We start from the raw sequence: 21286 nt of genomic DNA, 5'->3' as shown, positions 1-21286 counted from the left end.
TTTCCTTGGATGCACAGAAGTTTTTTGTTTGATGTAATCCCATCTGCGAATTTTTTGCTTTTAGTGTCATATCCAAGAAATCATTTCCAAATGCAATGTCATGAAGTTTTTCCCCTTTGTTTTCTTCTAGGAGTTTTATGGTGTTAGCCCTGTTTAGGCCTTTAATTCGTTTTGAGTTAATTTTTGTATATGGTGTATGTGGATATGCAGTTTTGCATGTGGATATGCAGTTTTCCCAGCACCATTTGTTAAAGAGACTGTCCTTTCCCCTGTTGTGTGGTCCTGGCATGCTTGCAAACATCATTTGACCATTATACATAAGGGTTTATTTCTGGATTGTTTGTTTTGTTCCATTGGTCTATATGTCTGCCTTTATGCCAGTATCACACTGTTTTGATTACGGTCATACATTGCTTAATGATGGAGATATGTTCTGAGGAATGCACTGTTAGGCAATTTCATCATTGTGCGAACATCATAGAATGTATTTACACAAACCTTAGTGGTATAGCCTACTGCAATCCTAGGCTATTTGTACTAATTTTATGGGACCACCATCATATATACAGTCCATTGTTGACTGAGACATCATTATGCAGCATGTAACTGTACTGAAACTTTGTAATATGCTTTGAAATCAGGAAGTGTGAGACCTCCAATTTTGTTCTTCATTTTCAAGATTGTTTTGGCTATTTGGTGTCCTTAAGGTTCCCTATGAATTTTAAGATGATTTTTTCTATTTCTGCAAAAGTGCCATTGGGATTTTTTAGGGATTTTAATAGGAATTGCATCAGATATTATGGGCATTTTAACAAAATTAAGCCTTCCAATCCTTGAACATGGATATCACTTCATTTGTCTGCACTTCTTTAATTTCTTTCAGCAACATTTTGTAGTTTTTAGTTTAGAAGTCTTTCACCTTCTTGGTTAAGTTTATTCCTAACTACTTTATTCTTTCTGAAGCTGTTGTAAATGGGGTTGTTTTATAAATTTCCTTTCCAGATTGTTTGTTGTTAGTGTATAGAAACCAACCAATTTTGTATGGTTGTTTTGTATACTGGAACTTAGATGAATATGTTTATTAGTTGTAGCAGTTTATTTTATTTTTTATGTGGAATCTTTAGGGTATTCTACATACAAGATCACATCATCTGCAAAGAGAGATAATTGTACTTGTTCTTTTCATTTTGGATGCCTTTTATTTCTTTTTCTTGCCTAATTGCTCTGGCTGGGACTTTCAGTCCTATGTTGAATAGAAGTCCTATGTGGGCATCCTTGCCTTGCTACTGAACTTAGAGGAAAAGCCTTTAGCTTTCTACCATTCAGTATGATGTTAGCTATAGGCTTTTCATATATGGCCATTATTGTGTTGGAATAGTTTCCTTCTATTCCTAATTTCTTGAGTGTTTTTATTGCAAAAGGGTGTTGCATTTTCTCAAATGCTTTTTCTGCATTAATTGAAATGGTCATATGGTTTTTGTCCTTCATTCTGTCAATGTGGCGTGCTACATTGATTTTTGTAAGTTGAACCGTCTTTGCATTCCAGGAATAAGTCCCACTTGTTCATAGTGTATAGTCCTTTTAAAGTGCTGTTGAATTTGGTTTGCTAGTATTTTGTTGAAGATTTTCACAACAATATTCATCAGGATTATTGGTATGTAGTTTTCTTGTTGTATCTTTGTCTGGCTTCAATATCAGGGTAATACTGGCCGCATAAAATGAGTTAGGAAGTGTTCTCCAGTTTTTTGGAAGAGTGTGAGGAATGTTGGTGTTAATTTTTCTTTAAATGTTTGGCAGAATTGCCCCATGAGGCTATCTGGTCCTGGGCTTTTCTCTGTTAGGAGGTTTTTGGTTACTGATTCAATCTACTTACTAGTTGTAGATCTGTTCAGATTTTTTATTTCACCATGACTCAGACTTGTAGGTTGTGTGTTTCTAGTAGTCTATCCATTTTCTCTAAACTCTTGACCAACCTTTGTTTTCCATCTGGATCTGGATTACTCCCAAGAACCTGACTTTGATTGTGGGTTCTCAAGAGCTCTCCTTAGTAAATCTCGGCTGATGGCTTGGTAACGTTCAGCAAAGAGGGCATCCAATCTTGTGAGCAGTTACCTCATTCGCAAGGATACTATAACTCTTAGTATAAGAAGATTGTTTATCAAAAGCTATCATGGAACAGCTGCCCTCATGAGGAAGAAGTGCTGCTATTTCCATTTCTACCCTCTTGGACTTACATAAAGATAAAGTAGAAAAGTTTAGACTTGAATATAAAAAATGAATATCTAAAATGAATATCTTAAATAAATGTTAAGGTAAAATTCTGAAGATTTTTTTCCTGTATTGAGGATCTGTTTATATTCTAAATCCTTAAGGATAAAAAAATTATAAAAAGCAGCTCCTCAGTCCAAATACAGTAAACATAGGTTGAGTAGTCACCATAATTATGGAGATTCTTTTAAAAACTAACTCGCCTACTAAACTCATTGCCTGATCTTGAAAATGTGTACGTTTGGTTGGGAGGTGGCAGAGGTGGAGTAGGTACAGAATGGTGCAGGAAAGTAAGGGTAAGTTGAGTGCAAAATTATGATAATTAATAGAAAAATGAGCCAAGATCACTTGTATACTCCAAGGCAAATGTGTGTCAGCAACAGCACATTAGGTTTCACGCAGGCCTCGCAGTCTTGGAGTGAGTACAGAAGGGTGATCTTCTTTTGTTGAATTTAATTGACTGAATGTCTTTTTGTTTCTGGTGAGAATATAAGATAATTTAAGAATAGAACAAAGAGTTTGAGGTAACTAATAATTCGTATTGCTGTGTTTCCCATAATAAAATTAGGAAGCATGTTTTTAAGTTCAGGGGAATTTATATTTGGCAATACTTATCTAATCAACTAGATTCTTTTTAACCTTCACTTTTCTTTCATCTCTAGAGTTAGCTTATAACAAAGAGATATTCTTAATCCGGTAAACTTTCAGATCTGCCTTAACCATTTAACCTTCTCAACCGAGTCACTGTTGTAGCGCTGAGTCATATTATCAGTGAATTAGTGCTGTTTTAATGAGTAGCATTAACCTTCAAATTCCAGTGAGGGAGAATATTGAAAGTACACTACTATATTCTTAACATCTAAGACTTACTTTACCCAGATAAATTTTTGCTGCATGAATGTTTAATAGATGTGACTTACAGGAAATTCCACATGATATGCTCATAGTATCGCAATGTAGTTAATGAAAGAATGATACCACACAATTGCTCTTCTTAGTATCCTTTGCTTCTTCCTTTCTGCCTAACCTTTTAGCACGAGAGTGTCCAAGTCTCACCACTTTGGACCTATTTTCTTCACTGCCTATAGGAACTCCCTTAGTAATTTAGTCTTATCTGATTTCATAGCTTTATCTATCATCTTTATGCAAATGAATCCCAAATTATACAGCCCAGACAGCTCTCCTAAACTCCCTACTACTTTCTCAGGCTTCCTATTTGACACCTGGAGTTAAATTTCAAATAGACACTTCACACTTAAGATTTGCAAAACTGACCTTCTTCTCTTTCTCCCAAATCTACTCCACCTGCAGCCTTCCCAGCTCAATCATGGCAACTCCATTCTTAAGGTTGCTCAGGCCAAAGTCTTAGAGTCGTCATTTGTTCTTCTCTTCCTCTTATAGCCCATATTTAACCTATTAAGACATCTTGGTGGTTCTACCTTCTTCAGACTGTACCTGAATCTGACTGAATGATTGTTCTTACAAATTAAAAGACTAAGGCTCAGAGAAGTTAAGAGAATAGCCCAATTCACATAGCTAGTAAGTGATAAAGTCAGAATTCAAATCTTTATTTTCTAACTGACCACAAATAATATGCTCTTTTCACATTACTAATGCTTCTCCAAAGTAGATGTTATAATTGGCTTTTTATTTTTATAGTTCAGAAATATAATCTTATTTATTTGTATGGCTGGATCTTTATAAATAATACGTGTCATTTCAGTTAGGTTCTATAGGAATTTCATAAATACTTGCCAACTCACTTTGATTGATGGGTACTTATCTGCCCTTGTATTTTGCTCTGGGTCAAGAACTGTGTTTTCAATTGCAAGATATAATTGGATATAATCATGTATTGAGCAAAGAAAACGGGAATTAATGAAATAAAATATTGGGGAAGATTTTTTAGAAAGTTCTTTTTCAAATATTTTCTTGCTATTTCTCTGTGGATTTGGGACATGTAGAACTCTTGCTATGCTATATACAAATACTTTTCTATTTGCTGGAGTTTTCATGATAGGTAATATTAATCTTCATACTAATCCTTAAAGCTTAGACTGTGGAATTATCTTTTTAACTATTTAGGATTTTCTCTCAAGGGCCTCTGTATCAGAGGGAGCATTTCATAACGTTTAAATCTGCTATATTCTAAGCTCCTCCAATAGATTATAGTGGCAAAAAAGCAAAGGCTCAGGACCTTGGTAGAGAGATATCAGAAGAGAAATTTCTGTGTTGATTAAATTGTTGCAACACCCCTGTTCTACTGATGTACTGTTTGTATGTTTATAGAAGTTATTCCATGCATATGTAATTCAATGTAGCAGAAATGAAGTATGTCAAGCTGAATTTTGCTAGAATTAAGTGATGTCCTTGACAGAAGACAAGATTAAGCTTTTGGGAGATGTCTATTATGTCTACTAGTATGACATATTTGCAAAGCTGATCATTGTTTTTCTTCTTTTTATGTACATGAAGAATATTTATCTATGAAACAGATTTTAGGTAAAAAGTCTTTGAGATCATTATTCCATATTTTTTTCTCTTCTAAATTTTCCTTTTAAAGTTTACCTGTTTTGTTATCCCATCAATTTGTGTTATTTTGTTTTAAGGATGAAATTCGTTGAATATTTAACCATAAAAGCAATTTTCACATCTCAAATTCTATGTATCTATCTGTCTACCTACCTACCTACCTCTGCTTTGATAAAAATATTTAGCATAGAATCACTTTTAAATATTCTTATAGGCTTTGGAAATATCTCTTGAAGAAGTAAGATGAAGTCTGAGGCATTAAAAACAAAAGCTATGTCTAGTAACTACTTCCTATGGCAAATGAATGAGTTAAAGAGTGTAGTAACTGCAGCTGTAATGGCATATATTTAGAAAGGAAACTCAATTTGCTACTTCTAAAAAAATGTCTGTTGGCAAACAAACCTAAAATAAAAGTTTAAAAAGAGATATTTTATTTCTGGGAAATGTGATAGTTCTGTTACCATGTGCAATGATGGATATCTGTGGGTCTTTATACTGTGAAATAAACTATGATCAACTATAGTGCTGTCTTTTCTTTTTCATAGTGTATGCCAATTAAAGGCCTAGGATTCGTGCTTGGAGCCTATCAGTGCATTTGCAAAGCAGGATTCTATCATCCTCAAGTCTTCTCAGTGAACAACTTTCAGAGTAAGTGCCCTTTGCTTCTGTACATGTATCTGAATACACATAATATCTACATAATTATTCAAATTTTCTTTTAACCTCATTGGAGTTGTATGGTTAAATCTGGTTGGACTTTCTTTCATCACTTAAGGAGTTTTTACTTTGGTCATCTACAATACTCCAGAGTACCACAAAAAAAGTGTGTTCATTTTAGGTATATTTTAGTTTTCAATAAATTTTAAAAGTCTGAAAATATTGTAGTTAGTAGGTAAGACCAATTAGAGTTCAGTTATTGAGCACTGTTGCTGCAGAAAGTTCCTAAAACTAATTTTGTTTGTTTATTTTATTTATTTACAAATTTGTTCATATATTAGTTTTCTGTGCTCCCTAAAGATTTGCTGCAAAGTTAACAGTTTAAAGCCACACAAATTTCATACCACACAGTTTTCATTTGTTAGCTTTCCAATCAGGCGTTAGCCTGGTCCTCTACTCAGGGTCTCACCAGGCCAAAATCAGGCATTACCTGAGATGTGATCTTACCTGAGGCTCAGGGTCTTCTTCCAAGCTCATTCAGGTCATTGGTAAAATTCAGTTCCTTGCAACTTTGTACTTGAGCTCCTGGTTTTCTTGCTAGATGTCAGCTTAGGCGTACTCTCGGGTCCAAGAAGTCGCCTCAAAGCCTAGCCATGTGAACATCTCATAACATTACAGTTTACTTCTTCAAAGTTACTTAGAGAATCTTCGTAGTCTGCTCAGACAGAGTCTTCTATAACATAACGTAGTCACGAGAGTGACTATCCCATTGATTTGCCATATATAATGGAACCTAATCAAAGGAGAAACTATCTCATCATATTTACAGATCCACCCACATTCAAGGGAGGTAAGTATACAGGGCATATACTCCAAAACTTGGTCATCTGGTTGTTTTATTTCTACTCCTGAAAAAGTCAATGTTACAATTTGAATATTGATTTTTCTTACTCTATCTCTAGAGAATGCAATGTTGCCACATTGGCTTGTAGCCAGCTATTGGATATAGTAACTAAGAAGGAGTATAGTGGTAAAAGGGAGTAGTTTCATGGGAAGTTAGGATTTGGCATTGATAAAAATAAAGTACAGGTATCTTTTAGATCACCACCCATAAATCTTTGCCATCATTATTATTGGTCTGTATAGGAATTTGCATCTCTACTAGGCATAGTTCAAAGGCTACATTGAGATTGAGACCTGAGTGTCTTCCTCTGGGAAATTTGGTAGACATTTATAAATTTGTTTGTTTTTCTCTTGGAAAACACTATTCTTAATCTGGAGACTGTTTACATTTAACTTCTAGGTTCTGGAGGTAAGTAACATTTTGCTCTCTTCTCAGTCATATAGTTCACAGAGTTCAACCCTTGTTCTGAGTAATTGTTGTGGTCAGAATTCTCAGACGGTGTCCAAGATTCTGCTCCCACATGCACTGTGCAGTCCCTTCCCCTTAAGTGTGGGTGGGACCTGTGAATACCATGGAGTGGTCACTCCCTTGTGTGTGCTATGTTATATAGCAAAGATGATGGTATAGGCATTCCTGTGATTACATTACATTAAATAAGACTCCTTCCCGTAGTAGCAGACTGGAAAGAGATTCTCGTGCTGGCTTTGAAGGAGTAAACTACCTTGTTGTAAGACGGCTACATGGCTAGGACCTGAGAGTGGCCCCTAAGAGCTAAGAACTAAAAGCAGCCAGCAGGAAAACAGGGGCCTCAGTTTTACAACTGCAAGGAACCAAACTCTTCCAACAGCCTGAAAACACTTGGAAGAGGACCCTGAGCTCCAGATAAGAATGCAGCCTGGCCAAAACCTTGATTTTAGTCCGGTGAGACCCTGAGCAGAGAACCCAGTTTCACTGTGCCCAGACTTCTGATTAGCAGAAATTGGGAAATCATAAGTAGCTGTATTAAGCCCTACGTCTCCAGTAACTTATTATGCAGCAATAGAAAACTAATACAATAGCAATGATGATAAGCTGTTTTCAGGATGAGGATGCTTTTCCCTGGGTGTACCAACCACCGCAATACCAGAGCCACTTTGGCATTCTTCATGTTTGTGGTCCAAGCATAACATATGATTCAACACTGAAGGATCAAGGGAATAGGTTTTAGCTTATGTTCTGTGAAGGTATTTTGTATCTGGTTTACCCACATTTGTTCTCAGCTCCCACTATGTGACTGAAATAAAATATCTAAATATTGTACAACCAGAGAATGACTGTGCCATTTGCTTATAACACCGCCAGGAGAGACTAGTTAACCTTTAACAACTTATCTTTATTTAATTTGCACACTCCTACTTTCTTCCTTATTTTAAAAGCCAATGTTTTTCACTGGACCTACTCTCTCTAAGAAAAAGCTGCTTCTCCGCATGAGTCTAACTCCTATGTTGTACACACTGCAGCCATGGGAAAAAGGCCACAGCTTTCAGAAACATGATCTATATTTGGGCATAGCTGTGATTCAGGTTGACCTCAGCACATTCTTAACCAGAACTGACCTTCCTTAACGACAGAGCAGAAAGCTAGCTACATGTTATAATTTGAAGTCAGTAAAGTGCTCTTTGACCCAAAATCTCTTTCCTGCTGGCCTTGTCAGTTTGCATGAAAATCCAACATTATTCACTCCGGTCCTAAAGAAAGAATACAACAATCTGACCAGGAATATGAGTTATGACTCACCAGGGTAATCTACCAAAGACTATCCAAACACTTTTTGTATTTTTGGTTTATTATTAAAGTATAAAGTACATATCTCTGTGTTTTAATATATTAGATTCTTAATCATAATATCCAGGCAATTCGTATGAGGAGTTGTTTTGGTATGTTCTTGAGAGGGTATCCATGAAGTGGGGAATGGCCACGTGTAGCCCTGGGGCCAAAGGTAAAGAAGGCATTGAAGACCCCAAAAATGAGATAACGTGTAAAACTGCTAGCGCCGTGCTTGGCATAGGATGTGTCCATAGATGTAGTTAAATAAGTGAATGAATGAATGAATGAATAAATGAATTATATACATACACACATACGCATACATACACACATATGTAAACAAACATTAGTGATATACGTAAGGAGATCATCCTTAAGGACCATTGATCATTATCACTTTGTCTCTCGTATTTTATGATATTAGGGTAACCAATTTTTGAAACTAGAACTTTTGGATAATGAAGTCTGCATGGATCAGAAGGAAGACGGGGCAGCATAAGTCTATAACAATCAGTGTGGCATTGAGAAGGGCACTGGGAAGAATACTTGGGAGTTAGAGGCAAGGAGAGGAAATTAGTTGCCTGATAGGGAAAATGGGATATAGAAAACAGAAAAGGTTGTACCTCAAAGATAAAATTCACTTAATTTATAGTTGTAAGTGGAGAAAAAGACCTGAAATTCTCACATCTCTGTTACAGCCTGTATGCCATTTGGAGAGAAGAGCTAAGATGTGGTGTTGATCTCTTAGAGAAAATGTTAACGTGACTCTTAAAAATCCTACTAATATATGAAGCGATTTAAAATCTTTGTTTAGACCCAGGCCCACAGTAAACAAAGGACTTGTAAAGACCAACAAGAATGTGTTCAAATGATATGATTTAAAACTGTGCTGACAGCCCAGAGACTGTGTTCCAGGCATCTCTTCTGAAATTGGTGGTCATATGTGAGCTAATAGGATCTGACATCTGGACAGTAGCAGAATTTCAGAATAACCAAGTACTGATGTATAACTGTCTCTTCAAATCCAGGTTGTTCACTTCCAGGTTGATGAAATACAAGCTTATGACAAGCTTATCCTTCTCAAATCCGTTTATCTTAGTATGAATTCTGTCTTCAGTGAAACCTCTTTTCTCTTTTATGTGGACACATTACCACCTTTCAGTCTTACATTTCTTGTCTTTTGGGTTGATTTCAGCTCTTGTACATTTGCAGACAAACCCAACTTACAAATGACCCATACCTAGAAATGACCCTCTCTGCTTTGCCAACTCTGGCGCTGTTCACGCTGTGGGGGAAAAAGGCAGAAAAGTAGATATTTTTAAAATGTATAGTCTTGAAAGAAAAAGAAGAGAAGCTCTTTGAAAGCAGTTACAATGTAGGGATGCTGAGCTCGAAGAAAACTGTTAAGCAAGGCTAACATATCTCTGGGAAGAACATCTTTTTTGTTCTGCTCGTCTCTCACACTCCCTCTCCCTTCACTATTTTGTGGTTGGAAAGCTGGAGACAGTTGTCTTTTGCAGAGTAGGACTAGTATCAGTCTAGTACCAATCCCAAACTTGGAACAGATTAAATGACCTTGAACATCACATTCTCATATCAGCATCATCACTTCTGCCGTTGGTCTTACTTATACCTTGTGGTCTGGTTTACTTGTGCTGCCTTGTAGAAACCTCGTCCTAAGCAGTTTACTCCAGTTGCAGTAGCTAAATTCTCCATCTAACTGCCTGGGTTTATGTTTTTGTCTCAGTCCTTTGCCCTATTTTCAATTTTCGTATCTTTTTTCATTAGTCCTGTCTGTAGGGATTGGAGTCCAGTCTCTAAATGTGTCCGGCAGATGGGGTTAGTTGCCAGTGAAAGAGCTCTCAGTGCTGCTAGTCTCCTTGACTGTTGGCTATTGCATTTATGCTGTTTATCTTTGACTGTGTTCTTTTCAGCTATTGGGACACACTCCACCCCATGTTGGACTTCCCTGGTTGCTAAACTCAGAGCTGAATTTCTACCATGGTTTAACACAATAAGTAAGAGCATGATCTTTGGAATAAATCTTACTTAGGTTTGAATTTTGACTACTACTTACTTGGACTGTGCTAAATTATTTAACTTCCCTAACCTGCATTTATGTCCTATAAAATTGGGATAACATCACCCGCTTTCTAGAATTGTTATAAGGATTAAATGAGGGAATGAATGTAAAGTTCTAATCGTAGTAGTTGGCATGTATTAAATGCTCAAAAATGTTATTTCTATGATTATGATTTAGAAGCTTGTGTTTATTCTGCTTACTCCTTTCCTCAAATATTCTACCCATTTTCACCCATTTTATTCAGTATCTGCTCCACTTTCCAGCAGAGAAACATATTTCTAAGTCCCAGACTTTTTAGTTCAGTTTGTCCTCAAAATGAGCCCTGCTCTGAGATATAATACTCATTCCTCCAAAAATCTTCCTTCACTCCTACTAGCTGAAATTTTACTTTATTGGATTTTTTCCTTATTTTATTATTTTTGTTTATTTATATTATTTTACATTACCAGGCTGCTAATTAGAGATTCACTTATGTTGACAATCATCTTCCCCAAATATTAAAAAACCTCTGGCAGGGAAATTTGACCATCAATCATTGACATATCAGCACCTTGTGTAAACAGAATAGTGACCATCCCCCCCAAAGATGTGCATGTCCCAATTTTCACAACCTGTGAATATGTTACCTCATGTGGCTCATATGGCAAAAAGGGACTATGAAGATGTGATTAAATAGGGGTCTTTGAGATGGGGAGATTGTCCTGGATTGTCCAGGTAGGCCCAGTATAATCACATGAGTCCTGAAAAGCAAAGAACCTCTCCTGGCTGTGGTCAGCAACAGAAGTAAGGACACAAGAAGGGGCAGAGAAATGCTACATTGCTGGCTTGAAGATGGATGAATGGGTCTGTAGGTGGGCTCAGGAGGCTGGCAAAGGATAGGAAATGGTGTCTCCCCGAAATCCTCTAGAGAAACGTGCAGCCCTGCAGACACCTTGACTTTAGCTCAGAGAGACGCACGTCAGACTTCTGAGCTACAGAAATACAAGAATGAATATAGCGACATTACGTTTCATATAAGGAGCAATATAATTTTTGTTGTTTTAAGTTGCCAAGTTTGTGGTACTTTGCTACAGCAATAATAGAAAACTCGTACACTCAGTTTCCCACCTAATATTCATCCTAGGATTCGCAGTAGTCCATAGCGTTTTTTCTAGAGGAAATTGTTCACAATTCCAAATAATTGACTTGGAACAATTTCTAATCTGGTGGGCTGTCTGTATTGGGCTGGCCTTTGAGTCAGACAGATGGGTTTGAATCTTGTCCCCACTTACTAGCAGGAAGGAGATTTGGGCACATTTCTCATACAGTCTAGGACTCTTCCCTTATTCATAAAGGAGGAATAGTGAACTCTGTCACCTTGGAAGTTGTGAGGAGTAAATGAAATAATGTATCTCCAAACTTTTAGTGATTATTATATTAATGTGAATATGGAGAATTTAGCCCTTTGTTTATAGTACTGACTTATTGGGTGTTGTGGAGATGGAATGAGTAAATTATCTATAGGCCAAAAATCCATTTGTGTTTAATAATTTTATAATTTATATCAGCATCTTTCTAAGATCTATCTAAGGTGATATTTTTGTGCAAAGGAAAAAAAAAATACCACTAAAGTCACTTATAAGAAATAAAAATCTAGGAGACAATAGAAAAATGAGTGTAAGATGTAGGGTTAGTGTGAAGAAATAGAGGGCAAGATTGAACTCTGACTCTATTCAGAGTGAGGGAATATAAATTTTTAAATTTTTGCACTGGGCTTCATTTTGAACTTATTTTTACAGCTAGCCATTCCTGATGTAAATATATGAAAGTATATTAGCTAAACCTGATTTTAGGATGTGCAGATATCTATTCATGTCCTAACAATAGGAATGTTGTGGATAGCAGTCTAAGTATAACCACAGTCTACTGACTTTCTCTCCTGTGGATATTATACATATTAAACTAAATATTCACAGAAATCTTCTGAATGCATTGCTCATGTGCAGGTACCTTTTCCACTTAATTTTCAGATGTGATTTTATCAAGCTGAATACTGGAGGCACATTACTTTATCATCTGAAACAGATGAAATAACAAGTGAATATATCTTCCCGTGGTTGGCTCATTGCAGCATTATAATACCAAACATTGATTGATGAATAAGTTCCCTTCAGTTCCAATGAAAGAGTAAATATGTGTATGGAAAGGAAGGAGATGTTTACCCTAATCAGGATTTCAGATGAGCATTATTCCTACCTCGAGCTAATGCTGAACTCTTGATGTCCAACTCAATTCTTTGTTACTTCCAGCTGAGTTATGCTCATTATCTGTGACTCATCTTTTTCTCACTCGCCTGTGGAATGGAAGGAGGAGGGGGTAGTGACGTATAAGCACACGGGACTGGATTTGAGAAGGTCCAAGCTCTATCTTCCTCTGCCAGAACCAGTTCTTATCACTGAGGGCCACAACACCTCCAAGAAGGGACCTTTGATTGACTGGTTTGTTGATTGATTTGTATGTCTGAAAATCCATCTGTCAAAAAACATTACCGAGCACTGACTATGTGCCAGACATTGTTTTAGGAACTGGAGAAAAAGAAGTAAAATAAGTGAGCATTCTAAGCTTTCAGTACAGCCTCATGTCTTCTCAGAACATATTGCAATACCCACAAACGACAAATGAGGGCAGTCTTGAGTAAAATACAACTCACTTTCCAATATTAGTAATTTATGTCAGAGGTAAGAGCTTTAAGGTTTAACTGCCCTTGAAGGGTAGGCATGATTTCTATCCTGATACGCAAATGTCCAAATGCTATGTTTTTCCTCTTGTGAAAACACCGTTTTATACTACGGGTGCTTAAGAATCTTAATCAGCAAAACCCTTAATGCTACAGTGATATTTCTCTGTGAGGTTTATACTGTGAAGACCTGAAATACATAACATTTTCTTCAATCTATCTACCTCCTTCAACTCGTTCTTTTCTAAATCAGAGACTCGGTATTTTTCTTCCGTAAAATATGAGAAGAAAACTTTCTGGGGCCCATTTTGACAATATGTGCCACAAGTCATAAAAATGGGCATACATTTTGATCCGTCAGTTTGATACTTCTATAATTTATTCCAAGGAAATATCAGTCTGAGAGATTAAGAAAGATGTATTTTTTTATCAAAAAAAATGGGAGAAGCAGGAGAAAAGTGCCCCTTTAATTCATTTATTAGTTGAATCTTCTGTTCAGAAAACCAAAAAACTGATATTTTAAGAAAATTTCTGGAAAGTTTTAGTGTTTCTTCAACAAGGACTGAAATTGCCACTTGGCTTTTTGTGGTGGATGACCAAATTTCTCAATGTGCACACAATGTGATTGTTTTTGGCAGTAGGCATTCAAATAGAATTTTGCTGCATAAGTTTTCTAATGTGACCTTCTAATTCTATTTGCAGTTCCCTTCAAAGGAAAAGGGATGATATTCCTTGCTGAAAGGAAGAGTTTAAGATATTAATACTTAACTGTTTGTAAGGACAACTTTTCATTAATGAATAATGCAGTTTATTCTTCGCTAAACTTTTTCGTGGAAACAGGTCTGGCTAGAAAGGAATGGCAATGCTATTAACTGAAATTCAGATTTATTGAAGTGAGAGGATGTCTAGGCAAATTATTTAAAACTGCATCTCTGCATTTTCTTTTTGGTTGTTTTGCATTGTCTAACTTATTTCAATAGAAGATTTTAAAAAATCCCCAAATGGGGTGAAATATTTTTAAAAGCATTGTTAATGGTGTTAACTGTTCTAATCGTATTAGAATAGCAATAAGCAGTGCAAAGTTTAAAAGAACAGCATAAAAATAAAGGATTCATGGGGCCGATCTCCCCCCTAGGGCTTAAGTTTGGGCGCTCCGCTTAGGCGGCCTGGGGTTTCACCGGTCTGGATCCTGGGTGCCGACATGGCACCGCTCATCAGGCCATGCTGAGGCGGTGTCCCACATAGCACAACCAGAGGCACTCACAACTAGAATATACGACTATATACTGGGGGGCTTTGGGGAGAAGAATAAAAAAAAAAGATTGGCAACAGTTGTTAACTAAGGTGCCTATCTTTAAAGAAAAAAAAAGAAAGGACTCATTAAGAAATCATCTCCATTTCCTGGTTTAATGGTGGAGAATAAAGTATTGCACTTTACTATTCAATGTAAAATAATGTAGCCAACAGTAACTTACAGGTACATAATTTAATATTTATTGTATGCATTTAGAATACATTATTTTTCAACAGCTGGATGTTTGCTATGTGGTACAATCGTAACACACAGGCACACAATTTAATACTTATGTGCATTTAATATATTTTATTTTTCAACAGTTGTATGTTTGCTATGTGGTACAATCTTAAAAATTTTCTGATTCATTGTTTGCGAAACAAAAACCTTAATGAAACTCATCGAAATTCTCAAACTGATCAGAAAAGTTTTCTGGAAGACTAGAAAAAATACTTTATTGTCTTAATCACACTCCAGATCAGAAACATGAGACATGACACCTAAATAAAATGCATGATCGTGGATTTCATCCTGGATGGATAAAAATAGATACAAAGGATGTTACTCTGAGTATCGATGAAATTTTAATATAGACTATTCATAAAAAATGTTGTATCAATATTAAATTTCCCAACTTTGATAATTGCAATGTGGTTTTGTATGAGAATGGTTTTTTCCTAGGACATACAAACTGAAGTCTTTATGGGTAAAGGGACACAGTATCTCTAAGTTGCTCTCAAATGGTTCAGAAAAAATAGTATGCATATAAATTTATAAACATCTCTCTATCCAGAGAATATGAATGATAAAGTGAATGCTGTAGAATGTAAATAATTAGTGAATTTGGGTAAAGAATATATGGGATTTCTTTGTACTATTCTTGTAGCTTTTCTGTACATTTCAAATTATATCAAAATTAAAAGCTACAAAAATCTACTTTTCAGAACATTATCTATGTTTTAATTGAGATGTCTGAAATTTTTCAATAATTGCTGCATTGATGGGTTAATTAGGTCTTTGGGATTTGGATCAAAAATTCACCTTGGTATTCATTGATATCTAGAGGGAAAGGGTTTTAAAATATTTGTATTTTTATTATAGAGATATTACATTTTCATTAAAGAAACTTGGGAATGTATAGAAAAGTAGAATTTAAAAAGCCATTTGAAAATTTATTGGTCATTTAATTCTTTAATTTTATGGTTTTTATATAAATGTATATGTGATCTTTCTACCAACTTGGTATTGTATTCATCTTAAATATCATACATAGTTTCTTGAACATAATTTTAATAGTCTCATAGAATTCCGTTGAGTAAATGTACAGTGGTTTACTTACACATTCTAAAGTTTATATTTTTACTAATTTATGTAAATATAAAATTATTCTTATATTAAAAATGTCCAGAGGTTTTGTGTGTTTCTGATGTCAATGTAGTAAAATTAAGGTAAGCAAATGGTTTAACATACTGTTCCCAAATTGCCACAATTTATCTTGCCAGGCCCTTGTTTACAGGTGAATGTTTTAGATTCCTCAGACGTCCTGTGATGCCACTGTAACCTTCTCCCAATGTCCTTCTCTGTATTTTTGCTCAAAGCAGCGTACTTGATCACCCATATAATGAACTGAAAAGCTGCTATTGTCAAAGCTAATAGCTCTTTCTTTCTGTCACTTGTCTTCAGGAAGTATTTCTTTTATCTGAAAGTTCCAAGTATCATCTTCGTTTTCAAGCTTTAGCAAAGCAGATTGGGATTCTGTGCATAGAGGATGTTTCAAGTTGCTCAGAACTGAAATTTCCAAACCAAATTATCATCCAAGATGATTTCTAAACAGATTTTCCTATAGGTTCTAAAGACACCTGTAATAACTTATATTCTTAACATATTTTTCCAGGTTATATCTAGCATCTTGAAAAATACCATTTTGAATACACTCTTAGGTACACATGGTTTGAGAGCATGAAGAAAGATTTATTGAGTTGAATGTTATTTTCAACCACACATTTCTATTACAGATAATTTATTCTTTTGGGGAGCACTTGCATCATTAGCAATTATTTGCTGAGTATCCAATATATACAAAATATTCTGTTTAGTGCTGAGTGTATAAAGAAGTATATAAATCATGGCCCTTGTCCTACACAAACGTAAAATTTTAAACCATTATAAACTTACGTTTCCATTCAGTAGATTAACAAAAAGCCTCTTATTATTATTTAGTGGTAGTATGATTTCTCTTAGCTGCACATATTCCCTTGTCCTGGACAGAGAAATTCAGCATAAATTGATAAAATATTTTTGGAACCAGAAGATTATTTAATCATGCTTTGAGTTCTACAGGGAACACTGAATGTAGAAAGCTCTATGCTTAATCTTGGCTTTTTTTGAGCTTTAGAAATCAGATCTCTGACTTTCAGTTTTGCCTTTTCTCCGTTTTACCACTTTGTGTTGCTTATAGAACCTCACGATTTTTCATCGTTAATTATTAAAGAGCAAGTTTCTCATGATCACCCTTCACTAGTTGACATTTGTGAGTTGATCTTGTGATACTTCAGAGCACAGAGAATAAAATGTGATCATGATTTATTCTCTAACAAATTGCCCTTATCCGTGAATATTGAAGCATTCATCTAACCAATGTAATTTAGTATTACTTATATCAAGAAATATAGAATGGTTGTAGTTATGTCAATTCCAACCTTTTATCTAGCTGCTACTAGTTCAGTAGACATAATAGCTGTTAACTATTATTTCAGTCCTACCTGAGGAAGATAATGGACTGCATGGGCTTTTTCTGTTGTATGTCCTGCACTCATGATTGTATTTTATGGCCCAATATACTGGGCCTTGTGTTATTTTAATCTAGGTTGGAAAATAATGATATAAAACCATTATTCTATTCTTAGAGCGTTCATAGTTTATTTGGGTACAGAATGTAGATCTTTGGAACTCTAGCAGTAAGCAGAGTACATAAAGATAGTCACAAGGGCTTGGAGCCTCGGGAAGAGAAGGGAACAAAGAGTAGATGAGTTATGAGACGCTCTCTGTGTTGTTGTGGATCTCTGGATAAAAAGTTGGTGAGAAGAATAATGGGGCAGGGTGGGTGCATTACGTCCAGCTTTGGACAGCAGGAATGGACTATTCAACAGGGCTGTCTGAGACTCGTGGCTTCCTGAATTCTTCCTCCCATTCTCTGCTTCAATAGGTTGAATGTAGACAAGTAACTCAGTCTTCCCAGTAAATAAGAATTGGGAGAAATTGTGATCACTATGAAAGAACCTTGATTTACATAAGTAACAAAATATATCAATGTAGAGGGAGCCTAATTAGGAAAGATCCATGAGCAACATAATTGGCTTAGTAAAAGAAATATATATCTTTCTATCATAATGCAGAAATGATATATCTAAGTCTGATTTAGGCACGAGATTTTACAGTAAGGGAAAGAAGGAAAGAAGAGAGCCTAATTTTTTGTCAGTTATATCAGTTTAATACACACAAAATAAATTTCAGAAAGAATGTACTCCATTTTCAATTGCAGAAGAAAATTTTTTCTTTTTTTATCCTAGGATATGTCTTATGGAGAGGAAACAATAACTGATCTTAAACCCAAATGTTTAGACTGTTAGGGAATGTCTTATGGGTCTTTTACAATACTCTACAAGGATCAGTTGTTGAATTTGGCAAAATCTGAGGAGAGAAACTGTTTTGCTATTTTTTTTGCTAACATGAAATTAAGGTTGTTCCTTTGGCCATAAGTTAATCTTATTGGGCCTCCAGATCTTAACAACCCTATTCGGGTAGTTTGATTAACCCAGCTGATTAGAGTATGTCACCATACTATGATTTGGTTACAATCTGCATAACAAAAAGTGAACTGGAGGGGGTTCTATCTTTAAATGCAATAGTTTATGGGGCCGGCCTGGTGGCACAGTGGTTAATTGCGCATGTGCCGCTTCAGGACCTGGGGTTCGCCGGTTCGGATCCCAGGTGCAGACATGGCACCGCTTGGCAAGCCATGGTATGGTAGGCATCCCACGTATAAAGTAGAAGAAGATGGGCATGGATGTTAGCTAAGGGCCAGTCTTCCTCAGCAAAAAGAAGAGGATTGGCTGCAGATGTTAGCTCAGGGCTGATCTTCCTTAAAAAATAAAAAAATAAATGCAATAGTGTTCTTGTTATCTTTAACAAATTGATGGAGCATAGTAATATAAAGGAAAGAAAAGGACCACAGGCAAGGATGAACCACTACTACAAAGTACGTTGCTTTGTGAATGTATAGGAAAGTACTTAACATAACTAGAGTCATCTGTGTGACCTACCAGGTCTCAGGCTTGTTCACCTCTCTGTGTCCAGCATATGGTTAGCATGTTGTTCAAATCTAGGGGGCACCATTCAAACTGTGTGCTGAGTGGTGCCAGAAACAGCCGATTTTGGAACTTAGAAGGTATCATAAATTTTTTTGTGTCCTGCATCACATACTTTTGACACACTTCAGATTTTAGCCACTATGATAGCTGCTGGGCATGCTGCTGGTTTGTCACCTCAAGTGCCTTGAGAATGTCTTTCCTTTTCTGCCTCAAGCTTTCTCGGAAGCTCTCTAAGTTTGCTCAGCCCTTGTCCAGGAGCGTGGAGAAATTGAAGTCCCCTGGGAACAACTATCAACCAATGGGATTGGTAGTTGCTGCATATGGTCCAGCCTCCCATCCTTTGGAGAGACAGATTGTATGTTTTAGAGAGCTCCCAGGAAGGTTGAGCCCGTATTGCCTGCAGTGATATCCAACTCATTAATGTACTTTTTATTGCCTTTTCTTCCCTGTCTCACTCTGCTTCATCCTTCACTCCTGTTTTTGGGAATCACCTCCCAAATCTATATCCAGGTTCTTATCTCAGGCTCTGCTTTTGGGGGACCCGAACCAAGACAGCAGCTTTAGCTCTTTGATAGTGGTTAGTCACATTTAAAAATACAGAGAAAATGTTTGTTGGTTGCTTGCTTGCTTTTCTGTTAAACCTTTTTGCATTTGCAGCTATGCAAAGAAATAATGCAATACTCTTTAAAACCATCAGTCATAGGGCCAACCCCATGGCCGAGTGGTTAAGTTTGCACGCTCCGCTGCAGCGGCCCAGGGTTACACTGGTTCAGATCCTGGGCGCGGACTTGGCATCGCTCATCAGGCTGTGTTGAGGCAGCATCCCACAACTAGAAAGACCCACAACTAAAATATACAACTATGTACTGAGGGGGATTCGGGGAGGAAAAAAAGAAAAAAAAAAAAGAAGATTGGCAACAGTTGTTAGCTCAGGTGCCAATCTTTAAAAAAAAAAAAATCAGTCATAGCCAGGAAAACTTTCTTGTGATTAAGGATTTTGATTGGAATTAATATTGGCCCTTGGAGTCTTCCCTATCTACACTCATTCTCTTGGTGATCTGATCCAGTCTCGTGATTCTAAATGCTATCTAAGTGCCCATGACCTTTATATCTTTATCTTCAGTGCAGGCCTTTCTTCCAAACTCCAGACTTGCATATCAAGATGCCTATTTGCCATCATCACTTAGTAGACATCCTCAAACTGAAATGATCAAACTGAACTTGAACTTACGATCTTCTCCAAAAACTTCTCTTCCCCATCTCGGTTGATAGTAACTTGATCCTTCCACTTGTTCCTATCAAACACATAGGAGTCGTCCTTGACTCTTTTCTTTCTCTCTCATTCTATAGAGAACTCATCAGAAAATCCTGTCAACTCTACCTTCAAATTATACCTAAATTTAGCCGTTTTTGACTGTTATGCTGTGGTCCCACGCACTGTCAAGTCTCACGTGGGTTACTGCAATAGCTCCTCACTAGTCTCCCTGCTCCTACCCTTATCCCCTGCGGTATATTCTCTACACAACCAAAGTAATCCCTTAATGACATAAGGCATGTCACGTCACTCCCCTGCTCAAAACCCTGCCACGGCTCTCTGTTTTACTGGGGGTAGGATCCAAGTCCCCACACTGGCCCGCAGAGCCCTTTATGATCTGGCCCTTATTAGTTCTCTGACTTCATCTTCCCCAACTGCCCCACACTCAATCCACTCTAGACACGCTAACCTCTTTGCATGTCCTCAAATATGCCAGGTTGCTGCCACCTCAGGACCTTTGTATGAGCTGTCTCCTCTGCCTGGAATTCTCTTCACTCATAAGTCAGAATGGCTGACTTCCTTACCTGCTACATATCTTTGCTCAGATATCACCTTTAGGATGAGCTCTACCCTAACCCCTTTATTTATAATTGCAGCTCCCACCCCTAGCAGCTCACACCCCTATTTTTCCTCTTGGCACTTCTCAGTTTTAACATATGATATGATTTACCTATTACATTGATCGGTTGTATCTGTTTCCACCAGCAGAACATAAATTCTACAGGCACAGAGATCTTTGTCTGTTTTGTTCACTGATTTATCCCACTGAAACAGTGCCTGACATGTAATTGGACACTCAGGAAACAGTTGTTGAATTGAATAATAATTTGTTTCTGTCAGATGCTGTATTCTCCCAGGTCTTTCTATCTCGTACCTCATTCCAAAGATGATTTGGAACGCCTTACAGAAATATATACTATGCAACCGAATAGCAATTAAATAGGAGGAAACCTGGCAAAAGTAAAATAATGGTCATGAAAAAAGTCAAGGGATAAGATTAGGTTTTCTACATTTACTGGAAGTGGACCATAGATTTGGTTCTAAGCAAAGAGGAATACCCCAGTTTTGTTTGGTTAAAAATGATTGAAAATTTTACAAAGCTGAAGGACTTGTCAAATGTAGCTAAAGTATCATGGCAACTGCTTTCCGTGGTCATATGTTACAAAACTTAACAAGCTCAAATAGTGAAAGCAGTTACGATACTGTAGTATTTCTCAGGTTTGAAGGATCCAAAGTGCTAAATACCATCTGGAGAGTTATACCTCTGCAGATATGAGTGAAATTTCAAGTTTAATTTGCATTGTACATAAATAGTGTCTACTGCTTGGCTTATAGGCAGCC

At 36.6% G+C, this 21286-nt stretch overlaps 1 protein-coding gene across 1 annotated transcript in view; it reads left to right on the top strand.

Moving 5' to 3' along the window:
• The window catches only part of GPR158 (G protein-coupled receptor 158), a 367685-nt gene that overhangs the window by 185670 nt on the left and 160729 nt on the right, over positions 1 to 21286 (top strand). The window contains exon 3 of the mRNA XM_070500965.1: positions 5346 to 5448. Coding sequence (XP_070357066.1) covers positions 5346 to 5448 — 103 coding nt within the window. The remainder of the gene's footprint in view (positions 1 to 5345; positions 5449 to 21286) is intronic.

This window comes from Equus asinus, chromosome 29, assembly GCF_041296235.1.
Source record: "Equus asinus isolate D_3611 breed Donkey chromosome 29, EquAss-T2T_v2, whole genome shotgun sequence".
Taxonomy (NCBI): domain Eukaryota; kingdom Metazoa; phylum Chordata; class Mammalia; order Perissodactyla; family Equidae; genus Equus; species Equus asinus.
Note: the sequence above shows the minus strand (reverse complement) of the source record. Positions and strands in the feature narration are given on the sequence as shown.